The sequence below is a fragment of the Phoca vitulina genome, unplaced genomic scaffold (genome assembly GCF_004348235.1).
Source record: "Phoca vitulina isolate PV1807 unplaced genomic scaffold, GSC_HSeal_1.0 scaffold100, whole genome shotgun sequence".
Lineage (NCBI taxonomy): Eukaryota > Metazoa > Chordata > Mammalia > Carnivora > Phocidae > Phoca > Phoca vitulina.
The window spans coordinates 910,998-930,780 of record NW_022589803.1 but is presented as its reverse complement, the minus strand read 5'-3'; the positions used below and the strand labels follow the sequence as shown (position 1 = coordinate 930,780).

Below are 19,783 nucleotides of genomic sequence, written 5' to 3'. Positions count from 1 at the left end.
GCACCAAATTCGGCGTTTCCCAAATATTACAACTGGTGGGGAACAGAGGTCGGAACCTCAAGCTGGCGCTCCGAGTCCACAATAGTTCGAGTACCCAAATGCAGGGACCGGAAGAGTTTACACTCGCGCGGCTGGCTTCACGCAGCCCTCGGTGTCCCAGAGAGCTCGCTCCGTGGGCGAGCGGCGCGTGCGCCCTCGCTGATTGGCTAGCGGAGCCGGTACCGAAACCAATGGGAGCGCGCCTTATTGTCAGGCGCGCAGCCGGCCGGCTCGGGGGTCGGGGCAGGCCGGCCGTTGCCGTGGAGACGCCTGGTGAGTTCCCGGGTGGCTGGTTTGGGGGCATCCCCCGGGTGGGGGCGCGGCTCTGTTGAACCAAGGAAGGGAGCAGGGGCGCGGGCTTGAGGGGCGGTGGGCGCGGGGCCAAGGCCGGTGCGGACGCGGGGGAGGGGGGCGCCTCCGGTAGCCTGAGTGCCACATTCGGGGAAACCGAGGCTGGAGGGCGGGAGCGGCGAGGCCGGGGCTCTTGGCTTCCTCGCGGGCCTCTTCACGGCTCTTGCCGTCACCCTGGGGTGCCTAGGACGGGCTCCAGCCTCGGGAGTGGTTCTCGGTGACAGCAGAGGGAGCCACCATTGATTCTGCGTCTGCCGGTGTTGAGTCCGGTGCTAACCTTTTACTTCACTTAACGTCCTTTTAGTTCGCCTTCCCAGCAGCCCTGCTAGGTGAGTGCTGTTAATAGCGCCATTTATACGGGTTTACGGAGGCCCAGATGAGGTGAAGGGTCTTGTCCAGAGTCAGCCAACTAACTGTGTCAGCCCAAGTCTAGACTGAAAAAAAAATTTTTTTTTTTAAGATTTTATTCTTAGGTAGTCTCTACACCCAATGTGGGGCTTGAACTTATAACCCAGAGATGAAGCGTTGCATGCTCTACCGACTGAGGCAGCCAGGCACCCGTAGACTAAAAATCTTGAGTGCACTGCTTCCCAGGAGGTGGAGGAGGACCCCAGTTAGGTAGAGCCTACTGACGCTCAGGTGTCTGCACAAATGATTTTGGAGCCACGGAACTCTTTGGGGCCTGGGTTAGTATGGGTCTGTGGTTCATAACTGTGGGACTTAGGGTTTCATGCAGCTAAAGTTCCTTCTATGAGATTCATAACTGTGGTTAGAACTAAAATATCCTTTGAGTGGTCTCCTTTAGAGGTCGGCAAACTTATGTTGTAAGTGTAATAATACTTATAATATTAATATAATTATAGTATGTTGTGAATATAATTGCATATTTATAATAGTATTTTAGGCTTAGGGGGCCTACTCTGTCTACTCAGTTCTGGCATTGTACATTGGATACAGGCAGAGACAATAGGTAAGCGAGTGGCAGTGTTCCAATAAAATTTTATTTATGGACACTGAAATTTGCATCTTATGTAATTTTTATATAATTTTCATGTGTCATGAATTTTTTCATCCATTTAAAAATGTTAAAACTGGGGTGCATGGGTGACTCAGTTGGTTAAGCTTCTGCCTTCGGCTCAGGTCATGATCCCAGCAGCCTGGGATCAGCCCCGAATCAGGCTCCCTGCTCAGCGGGGAGCCTGCTTCTCCCTCTCCTCCTGGCTTGTGCTCTGTGTCTCTCTCTTTCTCAAATAAATAAATAAAATCTTAAAAAGTCAAAACCATTCTTTGCTCCTAGGCTGTACAAAAACGGTAGGCTAGTTAGCTTGCTGACCCCTAATCTAGCCCCAAACCTCATAGGATAAAGGAAACTGAGATTTAGAGAGGGGTCTCTTATGCCAAGCTAATCACACAGCCAGGAAGTAACACAACTTGGCCTAAAATCTAAGCTTCCTGACTCCCAGACCAGAGCATGTGAGGAAACACCACTGCTTATCACTGACTGGGTCAAGGTGCTGAGGTACTTAAGGTGTGCTGTTCTTTATCATGTGTTCTTAAGGCCATGGAAACCATGGTCTAAAGAGTTTGGAAATTTGTGACATTAAACTCCTGAATGTGCTATTCTAGGATAATATGATTGCTGGGCTGGGAGTCTGAGAAATGAATAGATATTTTCTTTCTTTATTCAATAGCTGCCTTTTTTTTTTTTTTGGCTTCTTTTAGTGGGTTTCTGGGGTTTGTGGTGAATAATACAGACATGGTCCCCATCCTCACATTGCTTACAGATGATGAATACATAATCTCAAGTGCTCAAGTGGCTATTTCTTTTTAAACTGTTTATTTTAAACTAATTTTAGATTTAGAGAAAAGTTGCAACAATAATACAGAGTTTCCTTATTTCCTTCACCCTGCTTCTAATGTTAACATCTTACAGAATCATAATACAACTATCAAGAGCAGGAAACTAATATTAATACAGTATTATTAACCCAATTGTAAACCTAGTTTGGATTTGACCAGTTTTGCACAATGTTCTAGTTTCCACTCTATGATTCCAACTTCCCATATTGCATTTAGTTATTGCTCCTTAGTCTCCTTAGTCCTTAATGATCACATAGTTTTGTCTTTCTTAGCCTTGATATTTTTCAAGAGTACTGATCAGTTATTTTGTCTAATATCCCTCAACTTGGATTTGTCTAATGTTTTCTCATAATTCATGTGAGGTTATGCATTTTTGGCCAGAATAACACAGACAGTGTGTTGTCCTCAGTGTATCATATCAAGGAGTTCAAGATGCTGATATGTCTTATTACTGGTGATATTTATCTTCATTGCTTGGTTTAGTTGGTGTCTGCCAGGTTTCTATACTATAAAGTTACTATCTTTCCCTTTAGTAAGTATCTTGGGGGAAATACTTTGGAAGGATGGGAATTCTGGTTCTCACAAATTTATGCCCACTGACCATAGTTAGCATCCATCTGTGGGTCTCTGTGGTGTTTGCCTAAAGGTAATTACCTGTTTCTTTCTTTCTACACTTATTAATTCAAATTCAATTAAAGGAAGAGCTATCCCTTCTCTCATTTATATATATTAGTATGGGCCCCATAGATACTCATTTTATTCCATGGGTTAAAATCTAATGTTACCATTATTTTGTTCACTGTTCTGGCTTTGTTCAGGATCTCCTTCAGGTTAGCTGCTGTGTCCTCTCAACGAATCCTCATCATTTTTTGGAGCATTTACTTATTTTCTGGCATCTCAAGATGTTCCAGACTCATCTTGTGTTTTCTCTGCCCCAAACCTGGAATCACACTTCTTGTTGTCTTTAGCCTTCTAGTATCCAATCAAGATACTATTCTGCACAGTTCCTTAGGTTAGTTCTTTTCTTCCTCATACCCTTCAGTGTGGTTATGTAATTTGTAATACAGTAGGTTCATTGTTAACGTTTATATTTCATTTTGGGTTCCCCGTAGATCTCAGTTGGTTTTAATTATTTTTTTTTTTATTTTTTTTTTTTAAAGATTTTATTTATTTATTTGACAGAGAGAAAGACAGCGAGAGAGGGAACACAAGCAGGGGGAGTGGGAGAGGGAGAAGCAGGCTTCCCGCTGAGCAGGGAGCCCGATGCGGGGCTCGATCCCAGGACCCTGGGATCATGACCTGAGCCGAAGGCAGACGCTTAACGAACTGAGCCACCCAGGCGCCCCGGTTTTAATTATTTTTTGACTGGGAAACATGTCTGTGGTTATAAGAGTAAGAACTGTAACAAAGGTATACTCAGGGAAGCGTCACTCCCTCCTCCACCCCTGCCACCTTGTTCCGGTTCTCCCCTACATTTCACCCCTTTCCCACTCATCCCCTGTAGCTAACTGATCTCTTTGGTGTCTGGATTATCCTTTCTTTTGCACAAATGAACAGGTGGTTGTGTATTTTCTTATATCCTCTTCTTTCGTATATGAAAGATGGCATGCTATAGATAATTGTGTTTGCTTTTTTCACTTAAAAATATGTCTTGAAAATCACCCATATGTGTTCATAGAGATCTTATTCATTTTTAAAAACAGTTTTATTGAGATAAAAATTTATACACAATTTGCCTATTCATTGAGATAAAATTTACATACAGTTCAGTGGTTTTTAATATTCACAGAGTTGTGCATCACCACAATCAATTTTAGAACATCTTTGTCATGCCAGCAAGAAACCCTGTACCTGTTAGCCATCACTTCTCATTGCCTCCTCCCCTAGCCCTAGGCTGTTACTAATACTTTCTGTCTGTATAGATTTGCTTGTTCTGGACATTTCATATGAATGGGATCATGCAATATGTGGTCTGTGACTGGCTTCTTTCACTTAGCATGATGTTTTCTTTTTTTTTTTAAAGATTTTATTTATTTATTTGACAGAGAGAGACACAGTGAGAGAGGGAACACAAGCAGGGGGAGTGGGAGAGGCAGAAGCAGGCTTCCTGCTGAGCAGGGAGCCTAATGCGGGGCTCGATCCCAGGACCCTGGGGTCATGACCTGAGCTGAAGGCAGACGCTTAACGACTGAGCCACCCAGGTGCCCCTAGCATGATGTTTTCACGGTTCGTCCTGTTGGCAGTAGTCTATTACTTTTTATGGCTGAATGATATTCTGTTGTAAGGATATACCACATTTTATTTATCCAATTATCAGTTGATGGACATTTGGATTGGTTCTACTTTTTGGTTATATGAATAACGCTGTTATAAACATTTCCTCATTAATTTTTACAGCTGCATATTACTTCATTGTGTGGATGTACCATAGTTTATTCATCCACTATACTATTGATAGCCATTTAAGTTGTTTCCAGTCTCTTGGAATTGCAAACAGTGCTGGAATGAATAACCCTGCATATACGTATTTCATATTGTTGGAGGTACCTCTCTAGGATTGAGTCCTAGAAGTAGAATTGCTGGGTTGAAAGGTAAAGGCATTTGTAATTTTGTTAGCTGTTGTTAAATTCCCTTCCAGAGTGGTTTTGCCAGTTTGCATTCCCATCAACAATGTATGAAAATAGTGCCTGTTTCCTGACAACCTCCAACATGGTATGCTGTTAATTTTTGTGAATTTGAATTTTTGTGAGTGCAATAGTGCGATAGAAGTAGTGTCTCAGTGCTATTTTAATTTGCATTTCTCTAATTATGAGTATGAACATTTTTTCATATCCTTGAGGGCCAGTTGTATGTCTGTTTTTGTGAATTGTCTATTCATATAGTTTCCCCATTTTTCTATCAGGTTTTTTTTTCTTTTGCTTGTGGTATAATACACTTAATATGAAATATAATTTTTAAACTATTTTTAAGTGTACAGTTCCATGGCATTAAGTACATCCACACTGTTGTGTATCCATCACTACCACATGTCTTCCAGAACTTTTATTTCCATCTTCCCAAACTAAAACTGTGTACCTATTAAACACTCCCCATTCTTCCCTTCCCCCGGCCCTTGGCAACCACCATTTTACTTTCTGTCTTTATGAATTTGACTGCTTTAAGTATCTTGTATAAGTGGAATCACACACTGTCATTCTGTGCTGGCTTATTTCACTTAGCATGTCTTCAAGGTTCATACGTATTATAGCATGTGTCAGAATGTCCTTCCTTTTTAAGGCTGAATAATATTCCATTGTATGTATATACCACATTTTTTTAAAAAGTAGGCTCCATGACCAGTGTGGAGCCTAACGTGGGGCTTGAACTCATGACCCCAAGATAAAGACCTGAGCTGAGATTGAGTCAGATGCTTAATCGACAGACATCCAGAAGCCCCTTGTTTATTCATTCATCTGTGAGTGGACACTTACTTGGGTTGCTTCTACCTTTTGGCTATTGTGAATAATGCTGTCTCCCTCAGTTTTTAAGAGCTCTTTATGTGTTTGTCTACAGTATATGTTGCAAATATTTTCTCCCAATTTATCAGTTGACTTTTGACTTTTTTTCTGATTAAAAATTTTTTTTTTTTAAGATTTTATTTATTTATTTGACAGAGAGAGAGAGCGAGAGCAGGAACACAAGCAGGGGGAGTGGGAGAGGGAGAAGCAGGCTTCCCGCTGAGCAGGGAGCCTGACGCGGGGCTCGATCCCACTCCACCCTGGGATCATGACCTGAGCCGAAGGCAGATGCTTAACGACTGAGCTACCCAGGTGCCCCTAAAAATTTTTTTTCTGATCAAATTTTTTTTCAATTTTATTGAGGTATAATTGACATATAGCACTATACAAGTTTAAGGTATATAGCATAATGACTTGACTTAAATGTATTGTAAAATAATTATCACAATTAGTTTTGCTAACATCCGTCATCTCATCTCACCTCATATAGATACAAAAAAAAAAAGAAAAGAAAAAATGTTTTTCTCTTGTGATAAGAACTCTTAGGATTTACTCTCTTAACTTGCAAATATATCATATAGCAGTGTTAACTATAATTATCATGTACATTATATCCCTAGTACTTACTTATAACTGGAAGTTTGTACCTTTAGGCCACATTCATCCAATTCTCTTTCCCACCCCTTCCCCACCTCCTGCGTCTGGTAACGACAAATCTGATATCTTCTATGAATTTGGGTTGTTTTGTTTTTATTTGTTTGTTTGGTTTTTATTTATTTATTTATTTTAATTTTTTTTAAAGATTTAATTTATTTATTTATTTGAGAGAGAGAGAGAGAAATAGCATGAGAGGGGAGAGGTTCAGAGGGAGAAGCAGGCTCCCCGCCGAGCCGGGAGCCCGATGCGGGACTCGATCCCAGGACTCCGGGATTAGGACCTGAGCCGAAGGCAGTCGCTTAACTAACTGAGCCACCCACGCCTGTTTCTTTGGTTTTTAGATTGCCATATAAGTGAGATCATATAGTATTTGTCTTTCTCTGTGTGACTTATTTCACTTCACATAATGCCCTAAAGGTCCATCCATTTTGTCACAAATGGCAGGGTTTCCTTCTTTTTTTATGGTTGAATAATATTCCATTGTGTGTGTGTGTGTGTGTGTGTGTGTGTGTGTGTGTATGTACGTACGTACATATATATATATACACATGTAATTTCTTTATTCATCCATAGATGGACGCTTACATTGTTTCCATGTCTTGGTATTGTAAACAGTGCTGCTAAGAACATGGATATGCAGATATCTCTCAGACATGGTGTTTCCATTTCCTTCAGATGCATTCCCAGAAGTGGGATTGCTGGATCATATAGTAATTCTATTTTTATTTTTTGAGGAACCTCCATTATTTTCCATAGGAGCTGTACCAATTTACAGTGCCACCAACAATACACACGGGTCCCTTTTCTCCACATTCTCACTGGCGTTTGTTATCTCTTGTCTTTTTGGTGATAGCCATTCTAACAGGTTCGTGAGATGATAACTCATTGTGGTTTTGATTTGCATTTCCCTTATAATTAGTGATGAGCACCTCTTCATGGACCTGTTGGCCATATTTTATTTTCTTTGGAAAAATGTCTAGTCAGATGCTTTGCCCATTTTTAAATTGGATTATTTGGGTTTTGTTTTATTTTGTTTGTTTTCTTGCTATTGAATTTTATGAGTTCTTTATATATTTTGGATATAAACCCTGATCAGATATATGTTTTGCAAATATTTTTCCTATTTTATAAGTTGTCTTCTCATTTTGTTGATTGTTTCTTTTCCTGTGCAGAAGCTTTTTAGTTTGATGTAGTCCCACTTGTTTGTTTTTGCTTTTGTTGCTTGTGCTGATGTTTTTGTCATGCAAAATTTAAAACATTTATATGTAGTTAAATTTATTATTATTATTATTATTTTTTTTTTTTTACTGCCTCTGGATTTTGGATCATTGTGAGAAAGCCTTTCCATATACAGGGTTAAAGAGGAAATCATCCATGTTTTTTTCTAGTATTTGTCTGGTTCCTTTTGTTTTCATTTAGATCCCTAATTCATTTGGAATTTATTTATGTATATGGTGTGAGTTAAGGATCTAATTTTATCTTTTTCCAAATGGCTACTGGTTTCTCCCAGCGACTCTTGTTACAATGTTCATTTTGACTCCAGTGATTTGAGATACCACCTTTTTCATATTTTACATTTTCATATGTATTCGAGTCTAATTCTGAACATGGTTTCTCTATCTATGCATGTGCCAATACCACAGTTTTAAGTACTTAGGCTTTATATAGTATTCTTTAATGTGTGGTGGGGCTCATCGCCTCCTGTAGCTTTTCTTCTTCACTGTTTTCCTAGCTATTTGTACATTTTTGTTTTTCCATATGAACTTTAGTATCAACTTGTCTAGTATCTTGTTGGTATTTTTATTTGTATTGCATTCACTTTATAAATTAACTTAGGGAGAACTGACATCTTTATAATGTTGAATCCTGTCCAAGAACAGAGGATGTCTTTCCATTTGTTCAACTTTACTCTTGTATCTTTTGGTAGCATTTTAAAATTTTCCTTGCATAGGTTGCACATTTCTTGTTAACTTCATTTCTAAATATTTAATCATCTTTGTTGCTATTACTAACAGAACTTTTCTCTATCATAATGTCTTCTAGTATTCTGTTGTCTTCTGTTTATATTTTGTTTATTTGAAAGCTGTTGACTTTTGTATGTTAATTTTGTATCATGCTACTTCATTGAGTTCTTTTAAGTTTTATCATTGATTTTGGGGTTTTCCAGGTATTCTATTATATTGTATGAAATTAACGATTGTTTTACTTCTTCTTTATTCATTCTTATACCTCTAATTGGTTTCCATCTTCTAATGGCATTGCTAATACGCTAAATATAGTGGTGGGTAGTAGCAGACATAATGGGCATCCTTGCTTTGCTCCTGATATTAATGGAAATGTCTCTAGTGTTTCTCTATTAAATAAGATTTTGGCTTTAGGACTAAGGTATATAAGAAAGTATTACTTAATTCCTATTTTCTTGAGTACTTTTTATCATGGGGGGTGTTGAATTTTGTCAAAGGCTTTCTTTTCTATGGGGATAATCATAGAATTCTCCCCTCCTTAGGTGATTTTGTTGTGTTTTCACACATATGAGTATTTGTGTTTTCATTGTTAGTATTTCTTTACATTTCTCCAATTTCAGCTGGATTTCCAGAAGTTGTTTAATAGGAAGTACTTAAATTTTTAAATAGAAGCACCTATCTTCTATTGTTGTTGATGGTGGTGGTGATGGCAGTGGTAGTGTTAGTAAATTCTAGTTTTAATGTGTTGTGATCAGAGATTTTTAAAAATGTTTTTATAAAAGATGTTTTGTTTGTGACTTAATATACGCTCGATTGTTTTGTGAATATGCTCTAAGTGCTGGAGAATGTGTAGTCTCTGTTAGCAGAGTATAGAGTGGTATGCATCTGTAAGTTTTCCTGTAATCATTTTGTTGTTTAGATCTTCTGTCTTCTTACTTATTTTTTTCTCCGTTTGACCTTATACTGATAGTGGTGAATGAAAGTCTCTTATTATTAGTGTGTTTTTATTTATGTGTCCTTGCATCTCCTGTGTTTTTGTTTCATACAGTTGGTTGCTGTATTTGGTGTATATTCCTTTTTTTTTTAAAAGATTTTATTTATTTATTAGAGAGAGAGAGTGTGTGTGTGTGTGAGTTGGGGGAGAGGTGGAGGGAGAAGGAGAGAATCTTAAGCTGACTCAGCGCTGAGCACAGAGCCCAACAAGGGGCTTGATCTCAGACCCTGAGATCATGACCTGAGCCGAAATCAAGAGTCAGGACTCTCAACTGACTGAGCCACCCAGGCGCCCCAAGACTGGCTTCTTTCACTCAACATAATGCCTTTGAGATTCATCCAAGTTGTTACATGCATTAGTTAACTTGTTTCTTTTGATGGGCAGTATTATTCCACCTGTTATATTTGGTTTGTTTCTACTTTTTGGTAATTTGAATGAAGTGCCTTTTAAACATTTACATACAGGCTTTGTGTGAACATTTTTCTAGGGTAAATAGCTGGGATGAGATTGCTGTGTCATATGGTCAGTGTGTGCTTAACTTTGTAAGAAACTATTTTCTGGCATTGGTGGTACTGTTTTGCATTCCTTTTTTTTTTTTTTAAGATTTTATTTATTATTTATTTATTTATTTGACAGAGAGAGAGAGAGAGCACAAGCAGAGGGAGTGGCAAGCAGAGAGAGAAGCAGGCTCCGCACTGAGCAAGGGGCCTGATTTGGGGCTTGATCCCAGGACTTTGGGATCATGACCTGAGTGGAAGGCAGACCCTTAACCGACTGAGCCACCTAGGCTCCCCCTGTTTTGCATTCCTGTCAGCATTGTGTGAATTTCAGTTGCTCTGTATCCTCACCAGGACTTGGCATTATCAGTTTTTTAAAAAATGTGGCCATTCTAATAGATGTGTAGTAGTATCTCATCATGGTTTTAATTCACATTTCTCTGATGACTAATGATATTGGATATCTTTTAATGTACTTATTTGCAGTGTGTATGAGGTATCCAAGTCTTTTGATAATTTTTTAATTGTTTTTTTTGAAACCCCAGGTTTTGAAGATTTTCTCCAATGTTTTCTTAGTTTTACATGTTTAGATATGATACATTTTGAGTTAATTTTTGTATTTAATTTTTGATCAAGTTTTTTTTTTTTAATTTGTATTTTTTCCATTTTGGTTGTGTACTTGTTCCAGTACCATTTCTTGCAAAGAAAATCTTTACTGCATTGACTTGTCTTTGCGTTGTTGCTGGTAATCAGTTGGCCATATTTGTTTGGGTTTATTTATGGGCTCTATTTTATTTCATTGATTTATGTGTCTATCTCTTCATCAACACCACACTGTCTTGATTTTATTGTAGCTTTATTGTAAGTCTTAGAATTAGGCAGCATGTTTCTTCCAACTTTATTTTTTTTTTTTTTCAAAACTAGATTATTCCCTGGGCACCTGGTTGGCTCAGTAGGTTAAGCGTCTGCCTTTGGCTCAGGTCATGATCCCAGGGTCCTGGGATTGAGCCCTGAGTCCCGCTCCCTGCTCAACGGGGAGTCTGCTTCTCCCTCTCCCTCTGCCCCTCCCCCCTGCTTATGCTGTCTTTCTCTCAAATAAATAAAATCTTTAAAAAAATTTAAAAAATGGGTTATTCTAGTACCACCTTTCCATCTGAATTTTTTTCTTTTTATTTTTTTGAAAAAAAATTTTAAAAGATTTATTTATTTATTTGTGAGAGAGAGGGAGAGACAGAGAGCGCACAAGCAAGCATGAGTGAGGGGAGGGGCAGAGGGAGAGAGAGAATCCCAAAATAGACCTATATGCTGAGCACAGAGCTCGACTCAGGGCTTGATCCCAGGACCTGAGCTGAAATCAGGTCGGCTGCTTAACTGACTGAGCCACCCAGGCGTCCCATCCATCTAAATTTTATTTTATTTTTTTTTAAAGATTTTATTTGAGAGAGAGAGAGAATGAGAGAGAGAGAGCACATGAGAAGGGGGAGAGTCAGAGGGAGAAGCAGACTCCCCGCCAAGCAGGGAGCCCAATGCGGGACTTGATCCAGGGACTCCAGGATCATGACCTGAGCCGAAGGCAGTCACTTAACCAACTGAGCCACCCAGGCGCCCCTCCATCTAAATTTTAGAGTCAACTTGTCTATAACTACAAAAAACTCTGCTGTGATTTTGGTTGGAATTGCATTAAATCTATATATCCCTTTGGGGAGGGTTGGTATCTTTACTAGGTTGAGTCTTTCAGTCCAAGAATATGGTATGTCTTTCCATTTATGTAGGTCTTCTTTGAGTTCTTTCATTATTGTTTTCTAAGTTTCAGAATATAGACTCTATGTAATTTTTTAGATCTATACCTAAGTATGTTATTTTTTTGGAAATATTATAAATGCCTTTTTTTTTTTTTTAAATTTTGATCTCCAGTTGTTGCTAGTATATAGAAATAGAGTCACTTTTTTGGGTGTTGACCTTTACCCTGTGGCTTTGCTACACTCACCTGATACTTCCAGGGCTTTATTTTATAGATTCTTTGGGATTGTCTATGTGGACAATTATGTCATTTGTGAATATGAGCAGTTTCATTTCTTCCTTTCTAATCTCTTTGCTTTTATTTCTTTTTCTTGTTTTATTGTAGTGGCTAGGACTGTTGAATAGGAGTGATGAGAGTGGACAGCCTTGCCTTTTTCCTTATCTTAGGGGGGAAAGCATTCAGTCTTTTATGGTTAATTATGTTGTTAGCTGTAGGGGCGCCATGGATGGCTCAAGTTGGTTAAACGTCTGACTCTTGATTTTGGCTCAGGTCATGATCTCACGGTTGTGAGATCGAGCCCTGCATTGGGCTCTGCACTCAGCATGGAGTCTGCTTGAGATTCTCTCCCTCTCCCTCTGCCCCTCTACCTGCTGTCTCCTCCACCCCGTCTGTCCGCCTCTTTCAATAAATAAATAAATAAATAAAATCTTTTAAAAAATTATGATGCTGGCTGTAGCTTTTTTGGTAAATGCCTTTTATCAGACTGAGGAAGTTTCCTTTTGTTCCTGGTTTTCTTTCTTTCTTTCTTTAGATTTATTTATTTATTTTAGAGAGTGTGTGCACGAGTGGGAGGTGCAGAGGAAGAGGGAGAGATAATCTTAAGCAGACTCCGCACTGAGCGTGGATCCTGATGCCAGGCTGGATTGATCTCACGACCCTGAGATCACAACCTGAGCTGAAACCAAGAGTCAGACACTTAACCGACTGCATCACCCACGTGCCCCAATTCCTGGTTTTCTAAAAGTTTTCTTTCTTTCTTTTTTTTTAAGATTTTATTTATTTGTCAGAGAGAGAGTACAAGCAGGGGGAGCAGAAGGCAGAGGGAGAAGCAGGCTCCCCACTGAGCAGGGAGCCCGATGCAGAACTCGATCTCAGGACCCCGAGATCATGACCTGAGCCGAAGGCAGACGCCCAACCAACTGAGCTACACAGGCGTCCCTCGTTTTTTTTTTTTTTTTTTTTAAAGATTTTATTTATTTATTTGACAGAGAGAGACACAGTGAGAGAGGGAACGCAAGCAGGGGGAGTGGGAGAGGGAGAAGCAGGCTTCCCACTGAGCAGAAAGCCTGATGCGGGGCTGGGTTAAACCCCATGGACCCTGGGACCATGACCTGAGCCGAAGGGAGACGCTTAACGACTGAGCCACCCAGGCACCCCCCTCGTTTTTTTTTTTTTTATCACTAATGGAGAACACAGTGTGTGATGATCATGTGCAGTAGGGGCCACATCAGAGGGGTAGGGGTCAGGGAAGCTCCTTGATGAAGCCCCTTTTGAGTTGAGTTGGGAATGTTTCTCTTCACTCAGGAATATCATAGTTCACAGTGTCACCAAAGCCATCAGTGAGCCGTTCCTCTGCATGGCTTCTGCAGCTTGGCTTGTCATACAAGGGGTATCCTGTGAATGACAAATGCTGGTCTTGGAGAAAGATTTGACTGAGAAATTAAATATGTCTCCTACTAAAATAGACAAGCTGCCTAGATACCACTCATCTGCTTGTTCATCCCTTCCTTTCCGGAGCACCTGTTTTGTGCCAGACATGGAGGTGCAAAGATAAATAAGATAGGACTATTTAGGAGCTTAAAGGCTGGTGGGTGGGAGAGACCCAGGGTATTTCCAGGGTGGAGGTGAGAGTATGTAGGGGAAATTGAGAAAGAACCTGCTCTTGCTGTATTAAGTCAGTGTAAGATTGTCAATTTTGAAAAGCTGTTTTATTTTTATGTCTTAGGTAAAAATTCTTATATGTACTGATATTTAAAAATCCAAGGTCAGTTTCAAGATAGTGATTGCTATGTACTATTGTGGCAAAAGTAAAGGGGATAATACAGTCCACGCTGCAGAGTCCCTGCAGTTACACCTCTCAGTGTGTATTAGAGTACCGTATTCTGGCTCATTCTTTCTTTTGCTACTGGGAATTGAGGGGGCTGAGGAAGAGTGGTAATGATAGGATAGAATTGAGGGTCTGTGGCAGAGGGGATCCTGGTCTCATGGGACTAATGTACATGATGAGTCCTTGGGAGGATCATTTTTTAGGTTCCTCTTGAAATGTTATGTGGACACTCACAAGTATGCCTCAGTTCCAGTATGTATCTGTGTCCAGCCCTCCCGCCTGCCAGTCTTAGGAGATAAGCATTATCATACCCATTTTGCAGATTAGGCTGAGCTGCCCAAAGTCGCAATGCTAAAGAGGGACGAAAATATGACTCTAAGCCCTGTATTCTTTCCAGAGGCTGTTTTAAGTGAGATAACACAAATGTGCCCTGTAAGTGTCTGGGATGGACTATAGCAGTAGAAGTGTGGAAGGTACTGTATTTTTAGATTACATTAAAGTTAGCACAGGAGCCCTTTTCGGTGGGGACAATTGGCTTGAGTTTTAGCATGGAACAATTTCTAAAGAACCAGGAAGGCTTCTCTTTTCTCTTCAGCACCGTGGGCTCTGTGAGGGTCTTCTGGCCCTGATCATAGTGCCCAAGGAGCTTTTGTTTCGAGGAGTCTAGGGGCTTTCTTTATGGAGGCAGGTGGGCAGAGGGGTGGGCAGGGACTTGGGCAGCAAGTGGGGCCAGAAACCTCTCTCTCGACTTGGAGCTCACTGTTTTTCCCCTCCGACTTGACTGGTCATCTTACATTCAGTCTGTTCTGAGGAGGTATCTCCTGTCAACTCTGAAATGTGACCTGCACCCATCCTGCTCCTGGGTGACACAGAAGCCCCAGGGGAAGGCACTGGCCCATCTAGCACAATCCCAGTGGTTGTTGGGTGCCTTCCTGCAAGGTGCTGCTGAGGCAGGAACAGGTAAGCTCTCCTCCTTCAGCAGTAGGTCGCCCCTGGCATGATGGCTGTATTGATGTTCTCCCACCTATGGATGTGGGTCCTGCTGCTGCCACACAGACACCTGATCTCTCAGTCATCCTTGGGTCCTCCTCTTATTTTTCTCTCCATGAGGATTCAGGTGGCATCTGGGAAGACTTGCTGTGACCTGGGGCTAGCACCTGCCCTTTGGAGAGCTGGTTGGGAGATCTATGGTTAGGTATCAGCGCCACCCTATGACTTCTCTCCTGCACTCTTTACCCCTGTGTATAATTGTTTGCCCCTGCTTTCAGTTCTTTTGGGTATATACCCAGAAGTGGAAATGCTGGGTTATAAGGTAACCTTATGTTTAAGTTTTTGAGGAACCACCATACTGTTTTCCACAGCAGTGCATGAGGGTTCCAGTTTCTCTACATCCTTGCCAGTGCTTGTTATTTTCTATGTGTGTATGTTTTTTTTTCTTTTTCTAAAGATTTGTTTATATATCTGAGAGAGAGTGAGGGGGAGTGGCAGAGGGAGAGGGAGAGGGAAACTCAAGCAGACTCTGCACTGAGTGAGGAGCCTGATGCAGGGCTCGAGCTCACGACCCTGAGATCAGACCTGAGCTGAAACCAAGAGTTGGATGCTCAACCGACTGTGCCACCCAGGTGCCCCCTATGTATGTATGTTTTGTTTTTTCTTTTTTTTGCAGACAAAACTTTTAAATTTTTTAAAATTTAAATTCAATTAATTTTTTTAAAAGGTTTTTAATTTATTTTTTAATTTGAGAGAGAGAGAGTGACTACCGGGGGGGGAGGGGCCGAAGGACAAGTAGATTCCCCATGGAGCAGGGAGCCTGATGCGGGGTTCGATCCCAGGACCCTGAGATCATGACCTGAGTTAAAGGCAGCTGCTTAACCAACTGAGCCACCCAGGCGTCCCATAAATTCAACTAATTAACATATCATGTATTATTAGTTTCAGAGGTACAATTCTGATTCATCAGTCTTTTTTTTTTTTTTTTTTAAAGATTTTATTTATTTACTTGACAGAGAGAGAGCGCACAAGCAGGGGGAGCGACAGGCAGAGGGAGAGGGAGAAGCAGGCTCCCCAAGGAGGAGGGAGCCCGATGCGGGGCTCTATCCCAGGACCCTGGGACCACGACCTGAGCCGAAGGCAGTCGCTTAACCAACTGAGCCACCCAGGCGCCCCCTGATTCATCAGTCATATAATACCCAGTGCTCATTACATCACGTGCCCTCCCCAATGTCTATCACCCAGTTACCCCATCCTCCAGCCCCCCTCCCCTCCGGCAACCCTGTTTGTTTCCTATGATTAAAAATCTCTTACGGTTTGTCTCCCTCTCCGAGTTCATCTTGTTTTATTTTTCCCACCCTTCCCCTATGATCCTCTGTTTTGTTTCTTAACTTCCACATATGAGTGAGATCATATGATAATCGTCTTTCTCAGATTGACTTATTTTGCTTAGCATTATACTCTCTAGTTCTATCCATGTCATTGTAAATGGCAAGATTTCATTTTTTTTGATGGCTGAGTAGTATTCCATTGTGTATATATATACCACATCTTTATCCATACCACATCTTCTTTATTCATTCATCTGTTGATATGTGTATTTTTTAAATGATAGTCTAGATGCAGAGTTTTAATCGTACAGTTTCTACTTTTCTCTCTCTTTTTTTTCTGTATTATATGGTGGTCACAGTGTTCATTGTGGCATAACTTATGGTGAAGCAGCAGCTTCCAGACTGGGCAGCAACATTCTTTTTTCCTAGATGTAGAACCCAGGAGATAAAATAGCTATTAGCCTAGGGGAGGTTTGAGTCTTCCTTGTCTGTAAAAAGACGGTACTTCCTTTCTTTCAGGAACCCTTGGAGAACTCAGAGCCCATGCTGGAAGCCATGCTAGAAATCATTGCTGCAGTGCTGTTGGAAACAGTAGCAGTCAATTCATGTTACCTGGAGGAGCATGCCTTCAGTCTGTCTGCCCAGGCTCACTCCCACTGCCTGCTGGGCCCTTCCAGGGCCTTCTGCCAGCCTCTCAGATGGGACTTTTTCTGACTGTTCCTGCTACATCTGCCTTGATGGCGGTGCCCCCTCCCTGCTCCGGCCCTTCAGGCCAGAACCCTTGGTGTTCTCCAGAACCCCTCTGCTCCCTCCACCCTCCAGGTGCCGAGTCCTATGAGTCTGTCCCCTGGAGTGTGTCCCTTCTGTCCACTGCCCCATCCAGGTTCCTGGCATCTCTTGGTTTAACAACAGCATGTAATTCACATACCTTATAGTTCACCTGTGTGGGGTGTATAAGTCAGTGGTTTTCAGTGTATTCACAGAGTTGTGGAACTATCACCACAACCAATTTTAGAACATTTTCATCACCCTAGAAAGAAACCCTAGTCATTCCCCATTTGTCCCTCTCCCGCAGCCCACTATCTACTTTCTGTTTAGATAGATTTGCCTATTCTGGACTTTGCATATAAATGGAATCAGACAATATGTGGCCTTTTGTGACTCGCTTCTTTCATTTAGCATCAAGGTTCATCCATGTTGTAGCATGTTTCAGTACTTTAGTCTATTTTATGACTGAAGAATAATTGTTTTTTTAAATATCAGTACATATAAAGATTTTTCCCTAAGACATAAACATAAAACAGCTTTTCAAAACTGACGAGAAGTTTTAGCATGGAACAATTTCTAAAGAACCAGGAAGGTTCTTCACCTAGAAGTTTTCACCTTGAAGCTGTTATGAATAATGCTCTATGAACATTCTTGAACCAGGTTTGGTGTGGACATATGTTTTCATTACTGTTGGGTAGATACCTAGGAGTGGGACTTCTGGGTCATACGGTAACTCCGTGTTTAACATTTTGAGCAACTACCAGACCAGTTTCCACAGCGGCCTCACACTTTGCCTTCCTATCAGTAACGTACGAAGTTCTAATTTTTCCGTATCCTCACCAGTCCTGTCTTTTTTTTGCAGACTTTAAACTGGTCTGCCTACCTCTAATACTTTTTCCTTTATATTTCTAAAATTTTGTTTTCCCAACAACTCTCGGTGGCTCCCCTGTTGCCCACAGGATGATGTTCCCAGTTCCCTGGCCCGGCATTCTGCCATCCCCCATGCCCGTCTCTGCTCTAAGGCCCGGCCACGGGCTGTGTTGGCTTCTGCGTGTGTCCACATTTCCCCATCACACCACACACCCCCTACCTCTTTGTTTCACCACTCCCTACTGCAGTGCTGTCTGTTTCCCAGGGCTTACCACAAGGGCTGCCTCCCTCACTGTCCTGGATCCTTTCAAGTGAATTGTTTTCCACCTATAGATGTTGCCTGGGTTTCTCTTTGTGTCATTCAGTTTTTGAAAAAAATAACTATTAATAGGTCTCTTTCCTCTGCTGAGCAGTGAGCCCTGGGGGCAGGAGTTGGTCTCACTCTTCTGTCTCCCCGGTGCCTGGTGTCTTGCCTGGCTAGGGCAGAAGCTCTGGCCATAGGACCTGGGTGACAGGTCACACAGCCGTCCTGAGGCAGTTGCTCACCGGCCTGTGTGCTTAGAGCTGGGTAGGCCCCTGGATTTGGGGACTGCTTTGTGATGGGCCCCTGGAACTGTGACGTTCCTGGCTTTTCCTGGACCCTTTCTCAGTCTCTCCTATTTCCTGTCTAGGAGACTGTGGACCAGCACAGCCCCTGCCAGTGATGGGAAGTGGTGCTCAGTGGCAGCGCTGAAGCTCTCTGAGTATGGTAAGGACTGGTGCTTGCCTATTTTGCTGGTGTCAGTGTTCTTTTTTTTTTTTTTTTTTAAGATTTTATTTATTTATTTGATAGAGAGAAACACAGCGAGAGAGGGAACACAAGCAGGGGGAGTGGGAGAGGGAGAAGCAGGCTTCCCACGGAGCAGGGAGCCCAATGCAGGGCTGGAGCCCAGGACCCTGGGATCATGACCTGAGCCGAAGGCAGATGCTTAACGACGAGCCACCCAGGTGCCCCTGGTGTCAGTTGTTCTTTAGTCACTTCACTCCTGGGGGTGAGGGGCCTTTTCCTGGGTGACACTAAGTATGGGACAGCCTTCCTCCTGGGAGAGCTATTGGTACAGTTGAGGGTAGGGATGTTTGGCCTTCTGTTGGAGTGGTTTGCCGGGCCTCGTCACAGTTGCGAGAAAGGTACAAAGTTAACATGTTTTGTTGGTGTCTCTTATTCGATGTCTAGGTCTTCTGTTGTGTCTGGCATTGCGGGGCTGTTCCTTTTGCAGTGGATAGCACCCAGGACATGCTCCCCAAGTAGCTTGTTATGGTCCCCCTGGACATGTTCTGGTCTTTGTTTTTCTCCTCGATGATCCTTTATTGTTCATTACATTCTGAGAAGGCCATAGCTGTTCGAGTTACAAGATTATGTGCTGGAGCAGAGTTGTATTCATTGTAGGTTGTTAAAGAGACAAGTGACATCTCAAAAGCAACTTTTTTCTTCCCTCAAATCCCTGTTTTTAGATTCGAATTGCAGCCTTAAATGCCAGCTCTACAGTTGAGGATGATCATGAAGGAAGCTTTAAAAGTCACAAAACGCAGACCAAGGAGGCCCAGGTATGTAATCCATGGTCTTCCTTCGCAGGTAGACCTTGCTTTTCATTTCTGTAGATGGTACCTCATTTTAAATGCATTCACAAGACTTAATGGGATTTTAGCTCTCCGTCTCATGTTACACCTTCACTTGGGGGTGGTCACACCGAAGAGAAATTCTGTATTCTGTGAGCACTGTTTGGGCCGGTTCAGCCCCTGGGCCCACTTGTCCAGCGGGGCCTCACTTTCTGTGCAGCCCATTCTTTGTGCTCACTTCAGGAGTTGGCACACCCAAGGGATGGTAGCGTGTTAATGGTAGGCGGTGCTTTGAGGTTTCCTGGTGCATTGCTCTCATGTGCCAGTGTGAAGGGGCCCTTGATGGGAGCTGTCTTGAGGGGGTCTCACTGAGGGTCGGTGAGGGGCCAGGTTCAACTTCAGCTCTCTAGATTCTCGGTCTTTCCTCTCTTCCATGAGGCCTGGTATCACTTCCACTTCAGCCTGGCTCTCTTCTTCCCTCCACCCATCTCTCCACCCATCTCTGTACCCGTGTCCTGCCG

General features: G+C 42.0%; 1 protein-coding gene across 1 annotated transcript in view; it reads left to right on the top strand.

The window, feature by feature from the left end:
- The first annotated feature begins 419 nt into the window (after nucleotides 1-419).
- CABIN1 (calcineurin binding protein 1) overlaps nucleotides 420-19,783 on the top strand; it is a 154,292-nt gene continuing 134,928 nt past the window's right edge. Inside the window, 3 exon segments of the mRNA XM_032397546.1 lie at nucleotides 420-719; nucleotides 18,338-18,414; nucleotides 19,158-19,250. Of these exon segments, the coding sequence (XP_032253437.1) occupies nucleotides 18,412-18,414; nucleotides 19,158-19,250 (96 nt within the window). The 5' untranslated portion in view covers nucleotides 420-719; nucleotides 18,338-18,411.